General features: G+C 46.8%; 1 protein-coding gene across 1 annotated transcript in view; it reads right to left on the bottom strand.

Annotated features, from left to right (window-relative positions):
- The window catches only part of Eno4 (enolase 4), a 39,824-nt gene that overhangs the window by 13,004 nt on the left and 6,194 nt on the right, over positions 1-20,626 (bottom strand). The window contains exons 4-11 of the mRNA XM_075974548.1: positions 14,217-14,359; positions 10,660-10,829; positions 10,431-10,568; positions 9,036-9,089; positions 7,445-7,501; positions 6,273-6,440; positions 4,025-4,150; positions 2,469-2,664 (exon numbers count right to left, since the gene is read on the bottom strand). Of these exons, the coding sequence (XP_075830663.1) occupies positions 2,469-2,664; positions 4,025-4,150; positions 6,273-6,440; positions 7,445-7,501; positions 9,036-9,089; positions 10,431-10,568; positions 10,660-10,829; positions 14,217-14,359 (1,052 nt within the window). The remainder of the gene's footprint in view (positions 1-2,468; positions 2,665-4,024; positions 4,151-6,272; positions 6,441-7,444; positions 7,502-9,035; positions 9,090-10,430; positions 10,569-10,659; positions 10,830-14,216; positions 14,360-20,626) is intronic.

Raw genomic sequence — 20,626 nt, 5'->3', positions numbered from 1 at the left:
GGTTACGCAGAGGGCTGACAGTGATCTGTAAGTTTTTTCCCCTTTAAATAAATACCACCCTATTAATCATAATTCCAAACCGGTGTGGCATTGTTTGTGACTTACGCCTTCACTGCCCCACCATGCCCGCCTCTCTTTCTCCCATCTGGATGTCAGAGTTGCTGGCATTTAGACATTTAAGAGTCCCAAAACCTCTTGAAACTTGCCAAGGTCTTTAAAAGGCAAAGTTCTATAGTGACAGGGTTTGTGTTTTCCTGGCAGGAAGCATTCCAACGGGCACCTCCTTGCCAGTTCTGCCAGCCCACCTGGTAACTGCCCCATCCCCTGGCTGCCAGGCTGGCTCTGAGCCCTGCTCCAGGTCCGAGACTGTCCTTCTGCCTAGCTCACAGCCCTGAGGATGGTATCTGTGTGTCGGGTACCATGAGTAAGTGTTCAGGACAGTTGTGACCTCGCCAGATTGCTGCCTGTGCTGGGGATATCAGCCGTCAACCACACAGGTCTTCACAGTGATCACCACAGGGAGAAAACAGGCTGCTATTGCAATGGAGAAAGTTCAGGGCAGAACTATTAAGGGTCAGCAGGTCAGGTGTGGTGTGAACGTGAGCACCAGTCCATTTAAGTCAAAACTTGAAGGATGGGGAGAAACTGACCAAGTGAAGGGCAAAGCGGGGCATCTGAGTCAAAGGGGCAACTTGCCCTGACTTTGAAACATTTGGAACTGAAAACGAGCAAGGGTGGGCAAGTGGGATGAAGGGGAGATTTAACCTCTGCAAACTTCAATTTTCATCAGGAAAATGAAGAGGGCATTGTGTACCGCTACTTCAGCTGTGAGGGTTTACCCTGAGGCTGAAACAGCTGCCACTCCCATCACACAGCTGCGCTCCCTGGTGCCACAAGTCCGCAGGTGCCTGTTCTGGGATCCTGTTCCTTCCAGATTCCTTGCTGGGGTCCTGCATCCAGATGCTTTTTCCCCCTCCCAACACTGTTTGGAGGAGTGCATGGAATAAGGCGGAGAGGAAGGACCCCCAAAACGCTGCATAGACAGCATAAAGGAAGACTGTGGGACCCTGGGTGTGACAGTAACACAAGCATCTAGGACTGCCCAGGATAGGAACAACTGGAGAACCGCCATAGATGGGCTGTCCGTGCATGGCTCAGCATTGCATCATTGTTATTGCTGGGGCACACATGATGACAAAATGATTGTGTGCCCTGGTGTGAAGGTATCAGATGAGCTATCTCTCCGGCCAGCTTTGTCAACCTGCTGGCGGCTTTCTGGTATTGCAGTTAGGGAGCCTCCTTCCTTCTCCAGGGCCCTAGGCTCACAGAAAAACTGTTCCTCTTAAATGGGGTCTTCTTGCCATTTCCTTAATTGTGCAGATCAGCTCCCCTCTAAGGGTGACCTAGCTCCCAACTGTGCCCAGTCCCAGACTTCCCCAGGCCAGTGTGAAATAAAATAGCCCCAGGAGGTCTGAAGGCAATTATGTTTCAATCAAGTTAATTGCCGTATCCTTACTTGGTCTGTGCCTGCATGGAAGGCTAGAAGCTTACCCTTCCGCATACAATCTCCTAGATTCGTAAATTAATCATGTGCCCATGTGGGTGTGCGTGTGTGTATAGGCGAGCATATGGATGTGCATATGCATTTGGAGGTCAGAGGACAGACGAGATCTCTCATTGGCTTAGAACTGCACCGAGCAGGCTGGATTAACCAGCAAGCAAGTCCATGGATCCTCCTGTCTTTGGCTTCCAGCACACCATCACTGGGACTAGAAACATGTACTTGACTTTTTACACAGGTTCTTGGGAATGAACTCAGGCCCTCATGCTGAAGAGCGAACACACTGGTCCTGACGTGTAGGGTGTTCACAGGGCCTCCCCGGGCGTGGCAGGCTGACACATCCAGCCCTTCTGCTCCCTCACTGGTCCTGACGTGTAGGGTGTTCACAGGGCCTCCCCGGGCGTGGCAGGCTGACACATCCAGCCCTTCTGCTCGTGGTCGTGGTGCTTGGAGCCTCACCTTCGTGAATGTCCAGCTATCTCTGGCGACCTGGACAAGGTAGCAGGGATTTCCTGGGGCAAGAGTCACAGCTTTAAACCTGTTGCTTAGCAGTAAGGGCTGGGTACCCCTTCTGAGTCTCTGATATTCCTCTGTACCCTAAAGTTACAGCCTAGAGCAAATGGGTGCGCTAAGATGGCTCTGCCCTCTGGAGGAGACCGGGCAGAAAGCCTGATATCGTGAGCTGCCAGCGGTGGTGACCAGCGAAGGGTCTGACATGGTAGACTCAGTCTGTCACAGAACATCCTGGTGCCAGGCATAGAGTTACACTCCATCCCCCACCAATGGCTGGACTTCTTTTGCTTTCAAGTTTTAATCCTTGCTTTTTATTAACTTGGACGTACTGTGTGGGTTTGGCTCGTTGCATAACCAAGCCATTACGGGGCACTCGGGTCAATATTTTACTCACCATTGAGAAGATGGGTTATTTCCACCAAGTCAGACATGGTGGTTTGGTTTGTGTGGTTTATGACCAGCCCGTGGGATTTGGGGGTGCTGGTATTCCTGTGCTCCAGGAGTTTAGAGACGCTTCTGGAAGCAGCCCCTGCAATGATGTAGCACCTAGAAGCAAGAGCAGCATAGATGCCGTCCCACTGTTCAGAGTCCTGGGTAAACAGATATTTAAGAGGTGATCGTTACAATGCATCGAAAGCTATCACAGAACAACAGGAGTAACAGCATATAATCAAATCATACCCTTTTTCTCAACACATAAAATATTTTCCTTGACGTCTGTGCCTTAAGGATGTGCCACTGTCAAACAAATTAGCAAGCTTCGTGGAGAGAAGCTTTGAGTAATTTAATTTGAGCCTAAAGAGCTTGTGGGTGAAGAAACCAAAACATTAGCGCCTTAAGTATTACTCCCCACACTGCCTACGGAGTTACTGGAGGCCCGGGTATCACCACCCACGGCTTTGTCCACAGTGCGGTTAAACACTGACTGCTTAGAAGACTCTTTGGTTATTTCCGCAAAACAAACTAACACCTGAAAAAGAGCTTGTAAGGGCCTTGAGCATCTTTATTTGTTAAGACTATTGTGTTAGTGATGGTGAGACCATTGTAGGACATGGAATATTTAATTAGATGTGTGTTCATGTGTAGACCTAGATGCATATAAAGTTATCCTGGCCACTGGACCAGATTTCAAACCATCCCATACTTGCTGACTGTGCGGTGGTGGGTCCTCTCAAATCGACAGAACTTGGTCAGCCTCAGGACTGTCCCGACAAGGCCCAGTGAGGTCCTGGGCCCTGAGTTCAGCTGCGTTTTCTGAGAGTACCGTAAGTTTTCTAGGCTGAGAAAGAGGAGCCCTGAAACTCCAAATTCGATCTAGCTTCCCTATTGTCTGGAATCTAATTCGTTGTCTCAGAGAGGATATCTGTTCCACATATAGATGGTTCTCAAAGCCATAAAAATCAAGAAGTCCAGTTTTGGATGTGGTCTTCCCAGGCCTTTAGATGGCCCTGTTCAGATGTGTTCATTTGAATACACTGGATCTGAAACCTTCTCAAAATACAGCCGTGCTAATTGTATGCAGACATAGTAGCCAGCCTTTGCCTGGGGAATATCTGGCTTTATGGAAGTCCTGTTTCCATGAGCGCAGGAAAATGCTATATGATTAACCTATGGAAGCACTGGCTGGCACAGCAGGGCCGGCTTCCGGCCGTCAGGCTGCTGTAAATACACAGGTACTCCTGAAGGGTTTGCGAATGGCTCGTTTCATTTCACAGACGGGCATGCTCCTAGGTAATTGTGTTTCTGCTATTCACGGGCTTGGTAAGTGCCTTTTCACAAATGCCAAAACAAAGCAGTCCAGCCCAGCCCAAATTACAACACGTTCCCAGCAACAGACGTCAGAAGAATGGGTTTTGTATTCTGCTTTGTTATAAAATGTGGAAGGTGAGACTCCTTACTTCATCACGTGTAAAATATATGTTGGGGAACAGAGAAGGTGGCCCTGCTTACCTCCTTCCTGAAGGGATCAATCAAGGCAATGATGGCAGGATACTTGTTGATCAGATCCACGTACAGGTCCACCATCTCAGCCATGCTTTTGTAGGTGCCCGCCATCACTTCGTACTTTCCCTTGCTCTGATGTGTGTAAGGGAGGCAGTGAAAGATAAATGATGGGTTCTTCAGAGGGCGACCATGTCATTCAAACTATTTCACACTGATGATTATACACTGGTTCTTTTCTGGGCACATTCCACTGTGCACTGTACTTTCTTTTTCTTTTTTTTAAATTCTCTCATATATCCCGACTGCAGTTTCCCCTCCCCTGTACTTTAAATTTCATTTCAGTTTTTAACCCAGGGAAGGCAAGTCACCATTGCTGTCGATGCCCCAGAGAGAGTTCTTCCCACTGACTTCAGATGGAGCCATCTGCACACACAGAGAACAGGTGGAGAGTGGGAGAAGAATGGCTTTCTATTTAGGGTTATGACATGGTAGTGCAGGCCCCCAGCGGCCTGGGTAGGTGAGCGAAAACACCAATCCCTAAGCTGCCACACACAGCAGCAATACAGGCCTGCCCACTCGAGAGCCCACTCTCCTTCCGCTCACAGGGAGCAAGTCGCTTGTTCCCCTTTCTGTGAACATAGCAAACTCTGAATTCAGGGTGAAGTTTCTGCAAACTAACACCCAGCAGTAGCGGCAAGTGGTCCTGGCAAGGTGGCTCTTTCCCAGGTAGCCTGCCCCTTGCCCTGGAAGGGGCGGGTGCTGGTGCAAGCCTTTCCATTGATTTCCGCAAAGATTCCTGACCTAAGTATGGAAGCAAACAGGGTTGAAGGATCCAGTTTAGTTCTGCAAGACAAAGCAGTTTTCTTTCAAGCTTGTGACCAGGGGTGGCACCGGGAGGCTTAGGTTAGGGAGGAGGTGCACTAGGAAGTAGGCGGTTTGCTTCACTGATTCCCTCCTGCTGCTCCAGCTAACAGGGCGGACTCTACTGGAACTAAGCGGGTCCCTAAGAAGTCTACAGTTAAAAGGATTTTCTACCTTTTTCACATAAAAAAACAGCGAGAAGTTTTAGCTTCTATAATGAGAAGCTTAAAAATCCTGTCTTGTCAGTGAAGAAATGCTAATGACTTTGAACTAACATTATTGTAAGAATTATCTGATATCAAGCTAATACATTTTACTGACTATAAGCGATAAATACTCATTCTAGTTAGCGCTAGCAGTCAGCATATTCATAGTTCTGGGTATACGTTGCTGATGCAAACATGCAATTATTTTTCTCAATGGTGTGCCTGGGAACCAATCATTACGTGAAGAATAGGAAATTACTTCAAGCTTCCCTTTATGTGCTTCGTTTCTGTACAAAGTAGAATAACTTCTAGAAATCAGCCAAAACTTAGGGTTCTTCTAGACTGTTCAAAACTGTCTCTGTAGCGGCAGTTAGAACTCAGTCAGGTGAGATCCTATTGGCCGTGTTTCCTGAGCCAACGTTAATTACCAAGTCGGCACTGGTGTGCTTCAGGATGACGGGCATTAGGTAAAACCAAGAACCAGCCTTGGCGTATCTGAGGATGGGATGTATGTGCAAGCATGTAACATGGAAAGAGACTAGATTTCTTAACACACAGATTCCCAGGCATAGAGGTGAGCTGCTGCTGTAGCCTGGGGTGTGTGTGGGGGGGGGCAGCATTCATTTCCTTTTAAATGGTCCTCTCTGTAGGTGAACTGATCACCAGGTGATGGTCCAGGTCAGGGGCAATGATGTATTTAGTATTCCTCATAAACTTAATAACTTGGGGATGTAGCTCAGTGGTAGAACACTTGCCTAGCATGTGTGAATCAGGGTTAGATCTCATGCTTGACAAATTCAGCATTTACCAACCAAATTATTTATGCTCACAAAACGTACCAGATTGTTAAATTATTTCCCAACAGCTTTCATGATTACTCTATAAATCATGCAATTAAGTAGGTTCCTAAGGAGTCCACAAATGAAGGGATTTTATACTTTTTTCACTTTTAAAACCTTCATTTAATGTGTCCATTTTAATTGCAGAATTTCTAAGTATGTAACCATGATACTTTATGCTACTTTAGAAAACCAATAGTACATTATTTTCTAGTCATTACCTAATCTGGCATTCTCAACTCCACTTTTATTTATGCATCTACGATGGCATCCGTTCAGAAAATACCCAGGTAAGTTCTAATGTAGAAATCATGTCCTGCAAACAGGGAGGCCACTTTGGGAACTCACGTAGTCCATTAACTCGTGCGCAGCGCAGTTGATGGCCAGGTGCAGGCTCATTCCCAGCTCTAGCCCCAGGTTCGAGCAGATCCCCTGGATAAGAAGCAGCGGCTGCTCTATGGTGTCGTAGTTAACAGTTAGACAGCCAAGGTGGGACATCTTGCCCATGATCGGCTGCTGCAAAATCCAAAGAAGACGGTTCAAGTCACCACAGCGTGTTAAGGTTGCTGGAACACCCTGTGACATGGGTCTCCAAAGATCGACTCCTTCCACTTTTGATGACATCTGCTTCCAAACCACCCACCCCCACCCCTGGTCTGGGCATTTAATTTCCCCTACCCCATCTGCTTGTCTTTCTTCTGTGCGCCTAACTACTCTACCTGACTGGCTCTGTCCTTCTCCATGGGGCTAACCTGAGCCACCCATCACCAGGCTATCCCTGTAAGCATCCACGGATCTCCAACTTGGTCAATCCTCCTCTCCCAAACTGACTTTCTTATGTTCTGGTTTCTTCTAGGGGAGCACTGATCAATTTTTTTTTAAATGAGTGCTAGGAAGGTAACTCAGGGGGGAAGCTACATCCTCCCAGGCCTGGCACCCAAGTGCCACGTGGTGGAAGGAGAGAACCAACTTTTCTATGTTCTCTGACCTCCACGAGTGTGAACACTGCCTTTTTCTTTCTCCCTCTGTTGGAGGTACTCTGACTTCTAGACGATCCTTTGCTACTCTGCTATTTATACAGACAGTCTCGCTCCTAAGTCTTTTACCTGCAGGGTTAAATTCAGTCCTGCCAGTCATGAAGTCTACCCTGCAATCTTAAGATTTCAGATAATGCTGGGTGGTGATGGCACACACTTTAATCCCAGCACTCAGGAGGCAGAGGCATGAGGATCTCCGAGTTTGAGGCCAGACTGATCTAGAGTGTGTTCCAAGGCAGTCAGGACTACACAGAGAAACCCTGTCTCCAAAAACCCAAATAGACAAAGATTTCAACAGTTGATGATGGCTCTCCAGAAAACCTGCAGCCAGGAAGAGGAAGGCCGGGACCCCAGCTCCACATTGGCACCCTTGAAGCAAAGTTACCATTTCTTTGACTTGGTCCTGGGCTTTGAAGCAAAATACTAAGTGAGGGGCGGGGAGCAGGGCACACAGGGCACCCGAGGTGGAGAGCACGTGCTTACCTGACCTCTTTTGCCCCCATCATGCCCCTTTTTGGTCTCTGGTTTTGGAGGTGGGAGCTGTGGGATGAGAAGATAAAGAAAATTGTATCCCTTGGTATTTCAGACATCCTGGAGACAGCAAGCAGAGCTGAAGCTGGCTGTTCTTAGGGAACCCATCTTCCACACCATGAATCTCATTCCCATTCCCATACAAATGGAGTCAGCGACACACACACACACACACATACACACACACACACACACACACACACGGATCATTCCAGAAATGCTCTTCTTAAAGTCCCTAGTTCTTTCTCCAACTCAAGTCCATTTTTAGTTCATCCTCTTCTGCCCTTCACCCACTGCACGCTGCTTTTCCTCCAAGCATACACAGGTCACACCAGCAACTCCTGGTGTGTGCAGGCGAATAACAAACCCTCTCCTGACCTTCAGGACTTCTATCTGCCACTGCAGGATTTGCTCTTACAGGCCCAATATTCTCAGAGTAAAATCAAGGTGTGTTTGATCTTTGGAGAGAGCCAAAGGTCATGAAATACTTTATAAATCCTAAAGGATGACCTTAGCAAAGAGCCAGTGTCTCAGGAACTAAACCAGGATTGTCTAATATCTCGGAAGACAGACAGATCCACTGCCAATGAACAATGTATGCACTTGGATCACAGGGAGCTTCAGCTGTCAACTTGACACAAACCCAGAGTCACCTAGGTGCCCCGCTCCTGCGCAGATGTAGGGTTAAGACAGCCCCCTTTAGAGGGCGGGGTTTGCCTCAGGCGAATGCCTGCCAATAAATGGTGCGCGGAGAGGCGGCTCGCTCCCTTTTTCCTCCCTACCTGTACTACGCTGGAACTTTGGTTCTGTAAGTTTAACATTAAAGTGGTAAATATTCTTTGATATCTGCATTGCCTTTATTTTGTGCGGGTACACGCAGACACACGCGATGAAGCTCCCACCCAGGATGGACGTAGGCTAGAATCTTCCCGGTAAGCCACCTAGCTGTGCTACATAGAATATTAGAAATGGGCTAGTCCAGGTGCGAGAGTTAGCCTAGAAGAGGCTAGATAGAAATGGGCCAAGCAGTGTTTAAAAGAATACCGTTTCCGTGTAATTATTTTGGAGCATAAGCTAGCCATGTGGACAGCCGGGGTGCTGGGGACGCAGCCCCGACGCTCTTATTACTACAGCTGGTTCTATTTAATGGACCCAAGATAATGCTGGAGATTTTAAAGTGATTAAATGTGCAGACTATATGAACCACGAAAGAAAGAAAGGTAGCTGAACAAGCCAGGGGAAGCAAGCCAGCAAGCAACGTCCCTCCATGTCTTCGGCTCCAGGTTCCTGCCCTGACTTTCCTTAGTGATGGACTGGTACCTGGAAATGGAAGCCAAATAAACCCTCTCCTCTCAGGCTGCTTTTTTTTAGTTATGCTGTTTATTACAGCATGAGAAAGCAAACTAGAACAGCTTGGTTTGGATAGGAAACCCAAAGCAAATGAATGCATTCTTCATAGCAGCAACAGCAATACTGATTTAACCCCAAATGAACCAGGAGCTGAATTCAGGTGTCGCTGCTTCCCCAGGCTGCCTTTACATACCGTCTCAATCACTCTGTTGATTTGTTTCTGAATTTCCAGGAGCAGCTCTATACCCTGTAAGCAGAACAGCCATGGTGTACAACTTCATTCTGCAGATGACAAGCGCGAGAGTCATACCCCGATGGCCAGTGTTTCCTGAAACTGTTCTGGATTTCTTACTGAGGACTGCCAGTTAGTGGAGGGTGTGGCCTGCACAATGACCCCTGTTGGTTTGTGTGTGAGTGCCAGGCATCTTGTCTTGGCATCTTCATGGTGAAAACCAGCGAACCCTTCTTTATCATAGCCTCCTGGCCAGGCTGGACAAGGTAGCAATGCATGCCGCAGGTCACCAAGGAGGCCTGGCTAACTAGTCACGTAAGAAGTCGAACAGTGGGGCTACAGGGATGGCTCATCTGGAAACGCATTTGTTTTTGCAGGGGACACAGGTTCAGTTCCCGGCATCCACAGGACAGCTAACAATTATCTGTAGTCCCAATTGCAGAGATTCCATTACCCTCTCCTGGCCTCCTCAGGCGCTAGATAGACAGGGTGCACAGACACATGCAACCAAAACACCCATACGCATAAAACAGAAATAAGTGCATCTTTAAAAGGAGGAAGAGCAGGAGGTGGGGCTGTGATCTTGAGGGCGTCAGCACAGGAAGGTGAGGATGGCATGCAGAATGCTCTGGAGTCCCAAGACCACAGAGGGGTCCTGCCACAGGGCCTGAAAATGGCCTCACAGATAATCTGACGGCTGGAGTGTCACGTGAAAACGGATATTGTGAGGTAATAAGAATTTTGTTTAAAGGGATTCTTTTTCACAGAGAAAGCAAGTGAAACTTTTGTACAGCTTATTTTCACAATTTACAAAGTTTCACTCATCACAGGAAGGATGGGGGGAGCTTCCTCTCCTTTTTCTGAAAACACTCACCGTAGCATGAACCTTGTAGAGGACTCGGGAGCATACATACTGACTCTCCAAAGGGCGATGTAGACCTCACCAGCACACCTGGGAAATGAAGCTCCCACATAGGATGCATTCATCTCACAAATGAGCATTGAATGCATGGTCTGCTAGCCTGGAGTTCTTTATATAACAGAATAGGTCGCTGGGGAGTGCCGGCTCCTGCTACAGCCAACAAGCAGATACTCGGGGTATTCTCAGATGATAGCTCCCACAAGACCTCGCTCCTTTGAGTCACTAATATGAGCCAAGGCTGGACCAAACCAGACCAAACCACTAAGAGGGTCTGTTTCCTTTTGTTTGAGTTCCTGCTTTCTTCTGATTGATTTGATTTCCTAAAATATCATTTCATATATTTTATTCACGCCCCCTTGATTGACACTAAAATTCACCAATAGTGGAGGATTGGGCGGGGGAAGTAGGAAAATTGTCTTAGCTGAGTCAGGTACTTGTTTGGTTGTTAATCCAGGATGGGGGATGCAAATCACTTCCTTCATTAAGTTTAGCTTCCCGGGTGATGCCTTCCCGCAGCTGAGCACAGATCCCATCAGCAGAGGCATGGTGAGTGTCGCCGCTGATGGCTGCTCCTGCCAGGGAAGCAGAGGAGAGAGAGGATGGCAGTTCAGCGCAGGGCCTCGTCCCAGATCCCATGCAGAGATGGGTGCAACCTTCACTGACCTGGCCATGCTTCAGGGATGCAATGCTCACGTACAGAGGGACACTGGCCAGGCTGGCACTGGTTTTCGCCACCGCCAGTGAAACAGCGCCTATGGCCATGCTACCGTGGAGGATGGGTTCAGGGGGTTCTGGGGGGATAATAGGTTTTTCCAAAAGCGTGTCCCTCCGCCCTGGAGAGGAAAACAGAGACAAAGGATTCGTTTCTAGAAGCCTCACTGTAATAGAACCGCATCTTCTTCAGATGCTGCACTCACAGAAGACCCAGCACAGACGGAAGGGTGAGGGTTAAGGTTGGCCTTCTCCCCCTCAGCTCCCAGGGGTTTTCTGATTTGCTCACTTAGCCCTGGGCTCTGCCTGATGGTTTTCAGGCCACTCAGCATGATCATAGTCCATAATCATATGAGGTGGATACTGATACTCCCACAGTTGCGTGTTAGTAGACTGGGATTTGTTGTGGTGACGGGACCACAACATATTTATTGTGCAATTTTGTTGGGGGATATTCGATCACACTGTGAACCCCGAGTCTCCATTGGTATTAATTAAATATAATTCACCTTGGGTCAGGTTAACAACTAGTTGACAGAAAGCAATCATAGAGCATCAGAGGGCACCCGGGAGGGATAGAGAGAGTACCAAAAGTAGTAGGTGCAGCTTAGGATGCACTCTTGGGGAGACACCAGCAAGGTGAGATTAGCTAGTTGCAACTCAGCCTCTCTGAGCTAGTGGGTTTTTACCCCAGCCTTTGAACCTCGAATCTTATTTTTAAATAGAACAATAGAGATTTAATTAAAGCTACCGCTAGTGGCAGCCAAAACTGGTGCCTGCAGGAACAGAATTCCCTCCAGGATGCAGCCTGAGCCACAGGGCCTCTGCCAGAGAAGCAGACCAGGGACTGCAGAGTTGTGACTGCTGACTGAAGCCACTGAGCCAGAGATAACACAATATCTTACAGGAAGCAGATGCAGGCTCAACCTAGAGTGCTCGAATTCCAAGCCCCGCTCTCCAGTGACACCATAGTTTCCGTGCACCTCACATCGAGCACCTCTTCCTATTTTACCGTCCTCTTCTCTAAACCCAAAGCCATGTGTTGTTCTCCTTGGCCACCATCTCTTGCAGAGCCCAAGCCCAGCAGTCTACCAGAATCCTCGCCCATCTTCTCAGCCACCCTGTCTCTTCAAGCCCTCCTATCAGCCTCCAGCCTCCCGGTCTTCCCACTGCCACCTTGGGTCCTCAGTGGAGAGAAGACACTAAGCACCCAGCACACGATTAAGACAGAGCAAATCCCTGTCTCCTTCTGTAACTTCTCTTTCCTTGAGCTCTCAGTTCTGAGTCAAAAGCATCTGCCATGTGAAGTTTATTGGTGCATCCCACCTGTAGCTCAGTAGAGTCTACATCCTCTGAGAAAAGACAGATCTAACATAACTCTCTTAGGTTAGTTCTGTTCCTCGCTCTGAAGCAGAAACAATGAAATAAAGGATCTCAGTTTTCATTGCCTCTCTGTTCCTTCCTGGTGTGGTGTTTCTTCTTCTTCGGTCTCCTCATTATTATTATTTTCTGACACAGGGTTTCTCTGTGTATCTCTGGTTGTCCTGGAACTCACTCTGTAGACCAGGCTGGCCCCAGACTCACAAAGATCAGCCTGCCTCTGCCTCCTGAGTGCTGGAATTAAGGGTGTGGGCCAACACTGCCAGGCTGGTGTTTTCTTATTTAATGACACCCACTTTTTAATTGTGTGTCCAGATAGGCCTGGGCTACTGGCAGTCACGGCAAGTTGAAGGAAACATGGCATGAGTCCTTCGGAGATATAAAACTGCTCACGATACCAGGGGCAGTTCTAGAACTAACATACTGAAGGGGCCGCCATTGGCACTCTGTTGGAAGTGCAGGCAGAGGTCTCAGTGAAGCAAAGCTGTAGAAAACAATGCTAACTGATATATGAGACCAAAACAGAGCCATATACCTTGCAGCTTAAGGTTTCTGTTTGCAGCCAAGACAGTTAAGAATAAGTTCCTATTTATCCTATGTCGAGTCCTTGCAAGTTAAGGTTTCTATTTGTAACTGATAATAAATTTATGTTGTAAACTGCAAAGCATGTGTCTCAGCCTACACTAAACTTGCGCCCCCACTCACATGATTTACACCCTTGCCCTTGTTCCTTGACTTTCACCATATAACAACATATAACAGCCGCCTCTTGGCCCCTGTGAACAGCTCATAGCTCCTGTAAGAAGCAACGCAAGACATCAGCAGGGGCTGTCCTCTTAAATCTCAGCTTAGAGTGAGAAAGCCAGCCGGCCAGTCGGTGTACCCCAAAAGACATCTCGCTTTAACTGGACAACTGTGGATGTGGTCTTTCCTGCTCTTTGTAGCACAGATGATAAAAACCCAAAGACAGATATTGGAGTTCAAGCTGAAGATCAGAAAAGCAAACCAGCCAACCGCTAGAGAGTTCTTTTAGCTCTGCCAATGCTCAGACCAAAGGGGTGATCCTGTCTTCAGATTCCGTCTGTCTCCAGCAAACCTCAGACTCCAGACTCCAGTGAGTTCCTGTCTCTTCCCCTTTATATTCCTCTCTTCACCCAGCCATATCATTCCAGTCTCCACCTCCCTAGTGCTGGGATTGAAGGTGTGTGCCACCACTGCCTGGCCTGTATGGCTGACTAGTGTGGCTGCTTTGCATTCTGATCTCTAGGCAAGCTTTATTTATTAAAACACAAATAATAAACCACTATAATCAGATATGTGATTAGATCATAGAACTCGCCTCTGGCAAAGCAGACCCTTTATTATGGGATGGCTTTTTGATTGCCTCATGGAAAACTTCAGGGAGGTGCAAATCCCTGCCCTCCATGTTCCCACCTTCCTCTTACCCCTCTCTCACTGCCATTGTTTAAGGCCTTTTATTCAATAGTGCTCACCTATGAATAACAGCATAATCATTTCGTTTCTCAAATAAAAGGGGAGGGTAAAGTGAGAATGAACCTAGTCCACCCAGCACAACAGATTCAAGGGAGTCAGATGGCACCTTGCTGGGCACTGCCTACCCCAAAGCCCGGCCTTTATTCTTCATACCTTTGCAGCAAATGGTGCTGTGATGTGGGAAGTTCTTCTGTATATGTATTGTTTTTATTGGTTGATGAATAAAGCTGATTGGGCCAGTGGCTTAGCAGAGTAAAGCCAGGCAGAAAATCAGAACAGAGAGAGAGAGAGAGAGAGAGAGAGAGAGAGAGAGAGAGGAGTCAGGCAGATGCCATGTAGCTGCTGAAGGAGAAGGACGCCAGAACCTTTCTGGTAGGCCACAGTCTCATGGTGATACATAAATTAATAGAAAGGGGTTAATTTAAGATGTAAGAGCTAGCTGGGAATATACCTAAGCTATTGGCCAGACAGTGTTGTAATTAATATAATTTCTGTGTGATTATTTGGGACTGAGTGGCCTGGAAAAAAATTATGAATGGTGCCCAACATGGGGCACAACTACTATTCAGGTCTTGGTGGCTGTGAAATGAAACATGGTCTCTGGTTACAGCGCTGGAAGATGGCAAGCCACTCACCTGGCTTCTGCCCTTTCTTCTTAGTGGGAGGTGGAGGAGGTGGTGGCAGGATTACAGGCGGAGGTACGGGCACTGACTCCTCAAGGCTCCTTTCCAACTCTTTTCTCTCTTTATCTTCTTGTACTTTATTTTCAAAAAATAGCCTGCATGGCAAGAAGTGTAAGACTTTACAATGGAATGTCATGATTTAGAGCTGACCCTGGTATGTTTCAATAATATGTTTTTTTTAAGCTAAGGAAGAACAAATTAGCTTTAATTCCCAAGATTAATAAAAGTAATGATGGTGTTAAAACCATTTTTTTTCAAGAACCAAATTCTTATCATTTAAATTATTTGAGCTCTTTTTATACTCTCTAAATAAAATTCAAAGGCATAATTTGATTAAGGGGTACTGGATTTTTTTTTTATAAAAATGACATGCAAAAGCCAAACCATTCAAGAATCCTTAGTGAAAACAGGGTTGGAAATGTCTTTTCCTTTTCCTCTTAGCAAGAGATTTATTTTTAAGTGTGTGCACACACGTGTGTGTGTCTATGCATGCACACATGTAGGTATTTGTGAAGACCAGAAGTGTCCAATCTCCCAGTAGCTTCTAGGTAGCTGTGAGCTGGGAACTCAATGTGGGTACTCGGCTAGAGCAGAATTAATGTGGGATGCACCTCTGTATGCTGTGATTATTTTTTTATTACTATTGATTAATAAGGATGCTGCTTTGGCCTATGGCAGGGCAGAATATAGCTGGGCAGAGAGGCCAAACAATACAGGGAGAAAGAAGGTAAAGTCAAGGAGGATGCCAGCAGCTGCTGGGGAAGCAAGATGTGAGGTAACAAGCCATGAACCTCGTGGTAAAATATTAATAAAAATGGATTACTTTAAGTTGTAAGCACTAGTTAATAATAAGCCTGAGCTAATAAGCCAAACAGTATGTAATTAATATTAAACCTCTGAGTGGTTACTTTAAAAGTGGCCTTGGGACCTGGTGGGATGAGGAGTCTCCAGTTACACAGGATGGACTGACTCTTACCTGAGCTTCATCTCTGCAGCCTCCCTTTTTCCTTCTGATGAGGGGAAGGTGTGTGTGACTTAGAATGAACATGTATACAAAACTTTCGGGAAACCCCAGTAGACACAACTACATAACATTTCACCACCCCTCCCCCATCAAGTTTGTTTCGAATTTGGCTTTAAAGTGTGGTTGATGTGGGAAGTCCTTTTGTATGCGTGCTGCTTTATTGGTTGATGACTAAAGCTGTTTTGGCCAATGGCTTAGCTGAGTAAAGCCAGGGGGAAATCAAACAGAGATATATAGAGAGAGTAGGTGGAGTCAAGTAGATGCCATGTAGCTACTGAAGGAAACAGACGCCAGAATCTTACCAGTAAGCCACAGTCTCTTGGCAATATACAGATTAAAAGAAATGGGTTAATTTAAGGTTTAAGAGCTAGCTAGGAATATGCCTGAGTTGTTGGCCAAACTACGTTCTAATAAATATAGTTTCTATGTGATTATTTGTGTTTGAGTGGCCAGGAAACAAAAGTATAATCTCCGTCTACATGTGGTAATGGTCTTATTATTACCTTTGGGGTTAACATTTCTGGAGGCCTCAGTGAGATTCAGACACTCACCCAAATTCTAAACTCAGACCTTCGGTCTGGAACTCTGGGTGCCTGGGGGGCTGCCTTAGGAGGCACATGCCTTGAGATGTTCCAAGGCGCCAAGACTGCATTCAGTTCATGGACTATTGGGGTAAACTTTTGTGTTTAGAAAAGCAGCAATCATCCACAGAGGCCTCCTGGTGAGTTATAGTCTGGTTCTATTTTGTGAGATTCCTATTTGGAACATGAAAGGGGTTCAAATGGACCCCAATATTCTCCTCTCCAGGGCAAAGAGCAAGATGTTGCACTGCCCACCTGAGGGTCTTGGTCTGGCTTTGTGTCTTGTTTGTGTTTTGTGTATCTTGTCTTTGGCTTCATTTTTACTGTCCTCTTCCTGCCATGTGTACTTTCTGTATTAATCCGTTTAGCTTGCACTTGGGGTGACTGAACTGATGGACCGTGTGGGTAATAAGACTCACATGCCTAACAACCCTCTAACCTATGTTCTAAAGACTTTAATAAATCTACCCCACTATAGTTAAGGAAGATGATTGCTGTGGGATGCTTCTGGATACTGTGAATATGTATTGTTCCCATTGGTTAATAATAAAAGCTGATTGAGCAATAACCAGGCAGGATAGGGTTAGGTCGAACAATCAAACTAAGGACTTGGATGCAGAAGGGCAGAGTTGAGAGAGACATGGGCAGCCACCCAAGAAACAACATGCTAGCAGACTGGTAAAAGCCACGGCCATGTGGCAATGCATAGATTAATAGAAATGGGTTCATTTAAATGTAAGAGATAGTAATAAGCCTGAACAATATGCCAAACAGTTTGTAATTAATATGTTTCTGTGTGATTATCTGGGACCGTGTGGTCAGGAAACAAAAGCTCTGCCTCCATTTATTCTGTCACCAAACATCACCTCTGTAACATTCTGACACTGAATGGCCCACATTCAGGACTGACTGGCCCTCCCAGGGTACTTTTCATTCTCAGATAGCCTGACCAGAGGTTAATATCACCTTTGGTAAGTCCAGATCCACCCAGATCGGATTGGATACATCTTGCCTTGGACTTATTCCTTGTTATTCATACTTATTCCATTCAGCCCGGAACACCCCCTTGTTGCCCATCCAAAAGCCTGGAACTGGAGACCATAGACCAGTACAGGACACATGGGAAGTGAACTAGAGGGTAGAATCTGTTCACCAACTACGTTCCAGATCCCTACACTTTGCTCAGTGTGTGGCCACCAGAGCACAAAGTTCACACTGTACTGGGCTTAAAGATTCATTCTTCTCCATCCCCCTGATGAACTGGAACGGGCTGACCCCTGAGCTAGGGCTATCAGGATAACTAAGCTGGGCCAGACCGCCTCGGGGGTTCAAAAACTCACCCACCATATGCAAGGAAGCAGTCAGCAAGGATTTAAGTCTCTTCCGAAGTAAATACCCTGAGGTAACCTTGCTTCCATATGTAGGTGATTTATTTTTGGATGAGGAGGACTGTTTGAGAGCCACCAGAGGCCTTTGGGAAACTATCCCAGTTAGGCTATAGGGTTTCTGAAATGAAAGCCAAATGTGCTCACCCAGGTGTCTGACTTGGGATGTGAGCTGAGAGAAGGGGAGAGGCCTGCAGAGCAGCCACACTGCAAATCCCAGCTGCAGCCACCGGAAACGAGTTAGGGAATGTCTGGGAGCTGTTGGATGTTGCAGTCTTTGGATGCCTGGGTTTGCTGGAATTGTCAAACCCTTGGACTCTGCTGTAGCTGAGGTAACACCCCTTTGGAAGGGACTGAGGACATAAACAGGTCTTTAAGGACTTAAAAGAGGCCCTGGTGTAGCCCCCAGCACTAACTCTCCCTCATCTCTCCATGACCTTTCACCTTTATATCCATGAAAGAAAGGACATTGCCAAGGGAGTCCTGACTCAGGCCCTGAGTCCCTGGAAAAGGCCGATACATCTCAGAGAGATAGGATCCTGTTGCCTCTGAATGGCCCCCTTCTTAAGAGCCAGTGCATCCACTGCAATTCTTGTAAAAGACGCTGACAAGCCCGTGTTGGCACAGAACTAACTGTAACAGGTCCACATGATGTGGGCACCAACCAGTGGATGACTCGTGCTCAGGACCAAGCCCTTCCTTTAGATAAGGACAGACTGACTTTCGATAAATCCCTGGCTATTAACCCCACCATCCTGCTGCTGGATGATGATCCTGAGGAGCCCAGCCATGGCTGCCCAGAGATGCTGGACATTTTTTAACCTGACCTGACAGACATTCCTCTCACTACCTGAGAGGAGAGGCAGGTCTCTATACTGATGGCAGCAGCTTCACTCAAGAAGGGACCAGGTATTGGCGGGGGGGGGGGGGGGGCACAGGCCAGAATGAGGTCATCTGGGCACGAGCCTTGCTCAGGGGCACTCCACCCAGAGAGCAGAAATAATTGTTCTGACACAGGCTTTAAGGTGGGCTGAAGGAAAAAAGGTGAACATTTACACAAACAGCCGATATGCTTTTCACAGCTCATGTTCATGGACAGAAATACAAACAGAAGGAAAGACTATTAAAAATAAGCATTAAATTGTCCACTCGCTAGAGGCCATCTGGCCGCCCACTGAACTGACCATTATTCACTGGCCAGGACACCAAAAGGACAAAAGTCCCCAAACTCAGGATAACAACCATGCAGACCAAGTTGCCAAAGCCCCGGACTGCCCTGTGTTGTCTGAGCTGTAAGACTTCCTACAGCAGCCCTGGAACTGTCTGCTCTTCCCGAGCCCCCACTCTGCCTCAGTGAAGATGCTCTGACTTGGGGGCTCAGAGGGGGTCACAACAGACGGTGGATCTTGTCTGATGGGAGAATCTGCACGCCAACGGGACGGCCAGTACTGACTAACTACTGCCTTGCATCCTACCATGCCCTTGTCACACCTAGGAAGCTCTCAGAAATCATCTCCCCTCACGTCTGGCTACCTGGACACTGGGAACTTCGGAGCATTTCAGACACTGCCTGACCTGTGCCCAGGTGAAGGCAAAGAACACACTTCCCCCAGGCCAACAGGGTCAAGGTACAGCACCTGGTGAATTTGGGGAAGTGGACTTCCCTGAAGTCAAGCCAGGACTGTATGGCTACAAATATCTTTTGGTCCTTGTCAGTACTGTGTAAAGGGTGCACAGAGGCCTTTACATCCCGAATGTAAATGGCCCAATTGGTAGCTAAGAAATTAATAATGGAAATTATTCCCAGATATGGCCTCCCATATCTCTAGGATCCGACAATGTCTTGGCCATCAAGGCCAAGTTACCCTAATTGCTCTCTAAGGCTCTTAACATAAATTATTGAAAACGTTGTATCATCCTCAAGGCTCAGGAAAGTAGAGAAGATGAATATAACTTTAAAGGAGATTTTAACTAAATAGCCTCTTGAAACTAGCGGTAACTAGTCAACCTTTTGCCTTATGACCTTCTCAGAGTCCAATGTACCCCATATGGAGAAAAGTTCACCCCATATGAATTAGTTTATGGATGACCATTTCCCATGATCCCTTGAGTACAGGCCAGACTGTTACCAGATTGCCTCACTCCAACCTCTGAGTCCCTAAAAGGACTGCAATTAACTTTGGATAAAGATTATCCCTCGGGTCCAGGTTGCTCAACCTGTTGGGTACCGTCCACCTGATCACCTGTTCCAGCCTGGAGATGCTGTATTATTCGTCTGTCACTTCAAAACTGTAATGAGGCCGGGCGGTGGTGGCGCACGCCTTTAATCCCAGCACTCGGGAGGCAGAGGCAGGCAGATCTCTGTGAGTTCGAGACCAGCCTGGTCTACAGAGCTAGTTCCAGGACAGGCTCCAAAGCCACAGAGAAACCCTGTCTCGAAAAAAACCAAAAAAAAAAAAAAAACTGTAATGAGCACCCAGTACCAGCCTGAGGGCAGAACATCGAATGCCAGCCTCCCGAGAACAGAATCCTCCAAACGTCCTGCATCCCGAGATAAGCTACTATCACCAGACCACACAGACTATGCTGTCAAGCAAGCTTCATGATCAAGCACACAGTGCAGTTGGACTTCCAGCTGGAAGAAACCTAACAGTCCCTTTCAGCCCTTTACAGAACAGATCAGGTCATAGTGTGTGTGTGTGTTAGCAGGATTATTTAAGTAGGGCACTTTGTAACATGTGTTTACAGTGTGAGTTGTTAAAAGTTACTGAAACAATAGTATTAATATTAGAGCATGAAATGTTAAGGGAAATCAATATTTTCATACATATGTTTAATGTTTGGTATTAGTATTAGGAAATGTTAATTGATAAGTTGCATTAAGGTTAAGAAGTGCTTCATGAATAATTGATGAGCTGAATTGAGGTTATGAATTGGTTTTAAGTATTAGGATTAGTAGGGTTAATAATTGTGCTATTGAATTGCCTGTGTGTTCCCTTCATCAATCCCCCATGCCTATTAAGACTGTAAACCCCATTGATGCATTGGATATTGAAGTTGCTGGTAAAGAATCATCATAAAAACAATTCTCTTGCTTGGTCTGGTCACTCATTGCTCTCTGGGGAGAAGGGCACAGAGTCCTCATGGCATTACTCATAAAGAACCTGGAGCTGGGGAAGTCACAGTGATTAAAGTGGCTAAACCCAACAGCTCACTTCAAAACTGACCTGCTTGAACCTAGACGGAAAGAACCTTACATTGTGATTCTCCGGACTCCGAATTGCTATTAAAGTCGCTGGTATTTCTGCCTGGGTTCATCGCTCACATCTCAAAAGGGTACTTGAGGAACCCACAGAAGAGAAGCCTGACCCC

Source organism: Microtus pennsylvanicus, chromosome 5, assembly GCF_037038515.1.
Source record: "Microtus pennsylvanicus isolate mMicPen1 chromosome 5, mMicPen1.hap1, whole genome shotgun sequence".
Taxonomy (NCBI): Eukaryota; Metazoa; Chordata; class Mammalia; order Rodentia; family Cricetidae; genus Microtus; species Microtus pennsylvanicus.
This window is presented reverse-complemented; position numbering and strand designations above follow the sequence as displayed.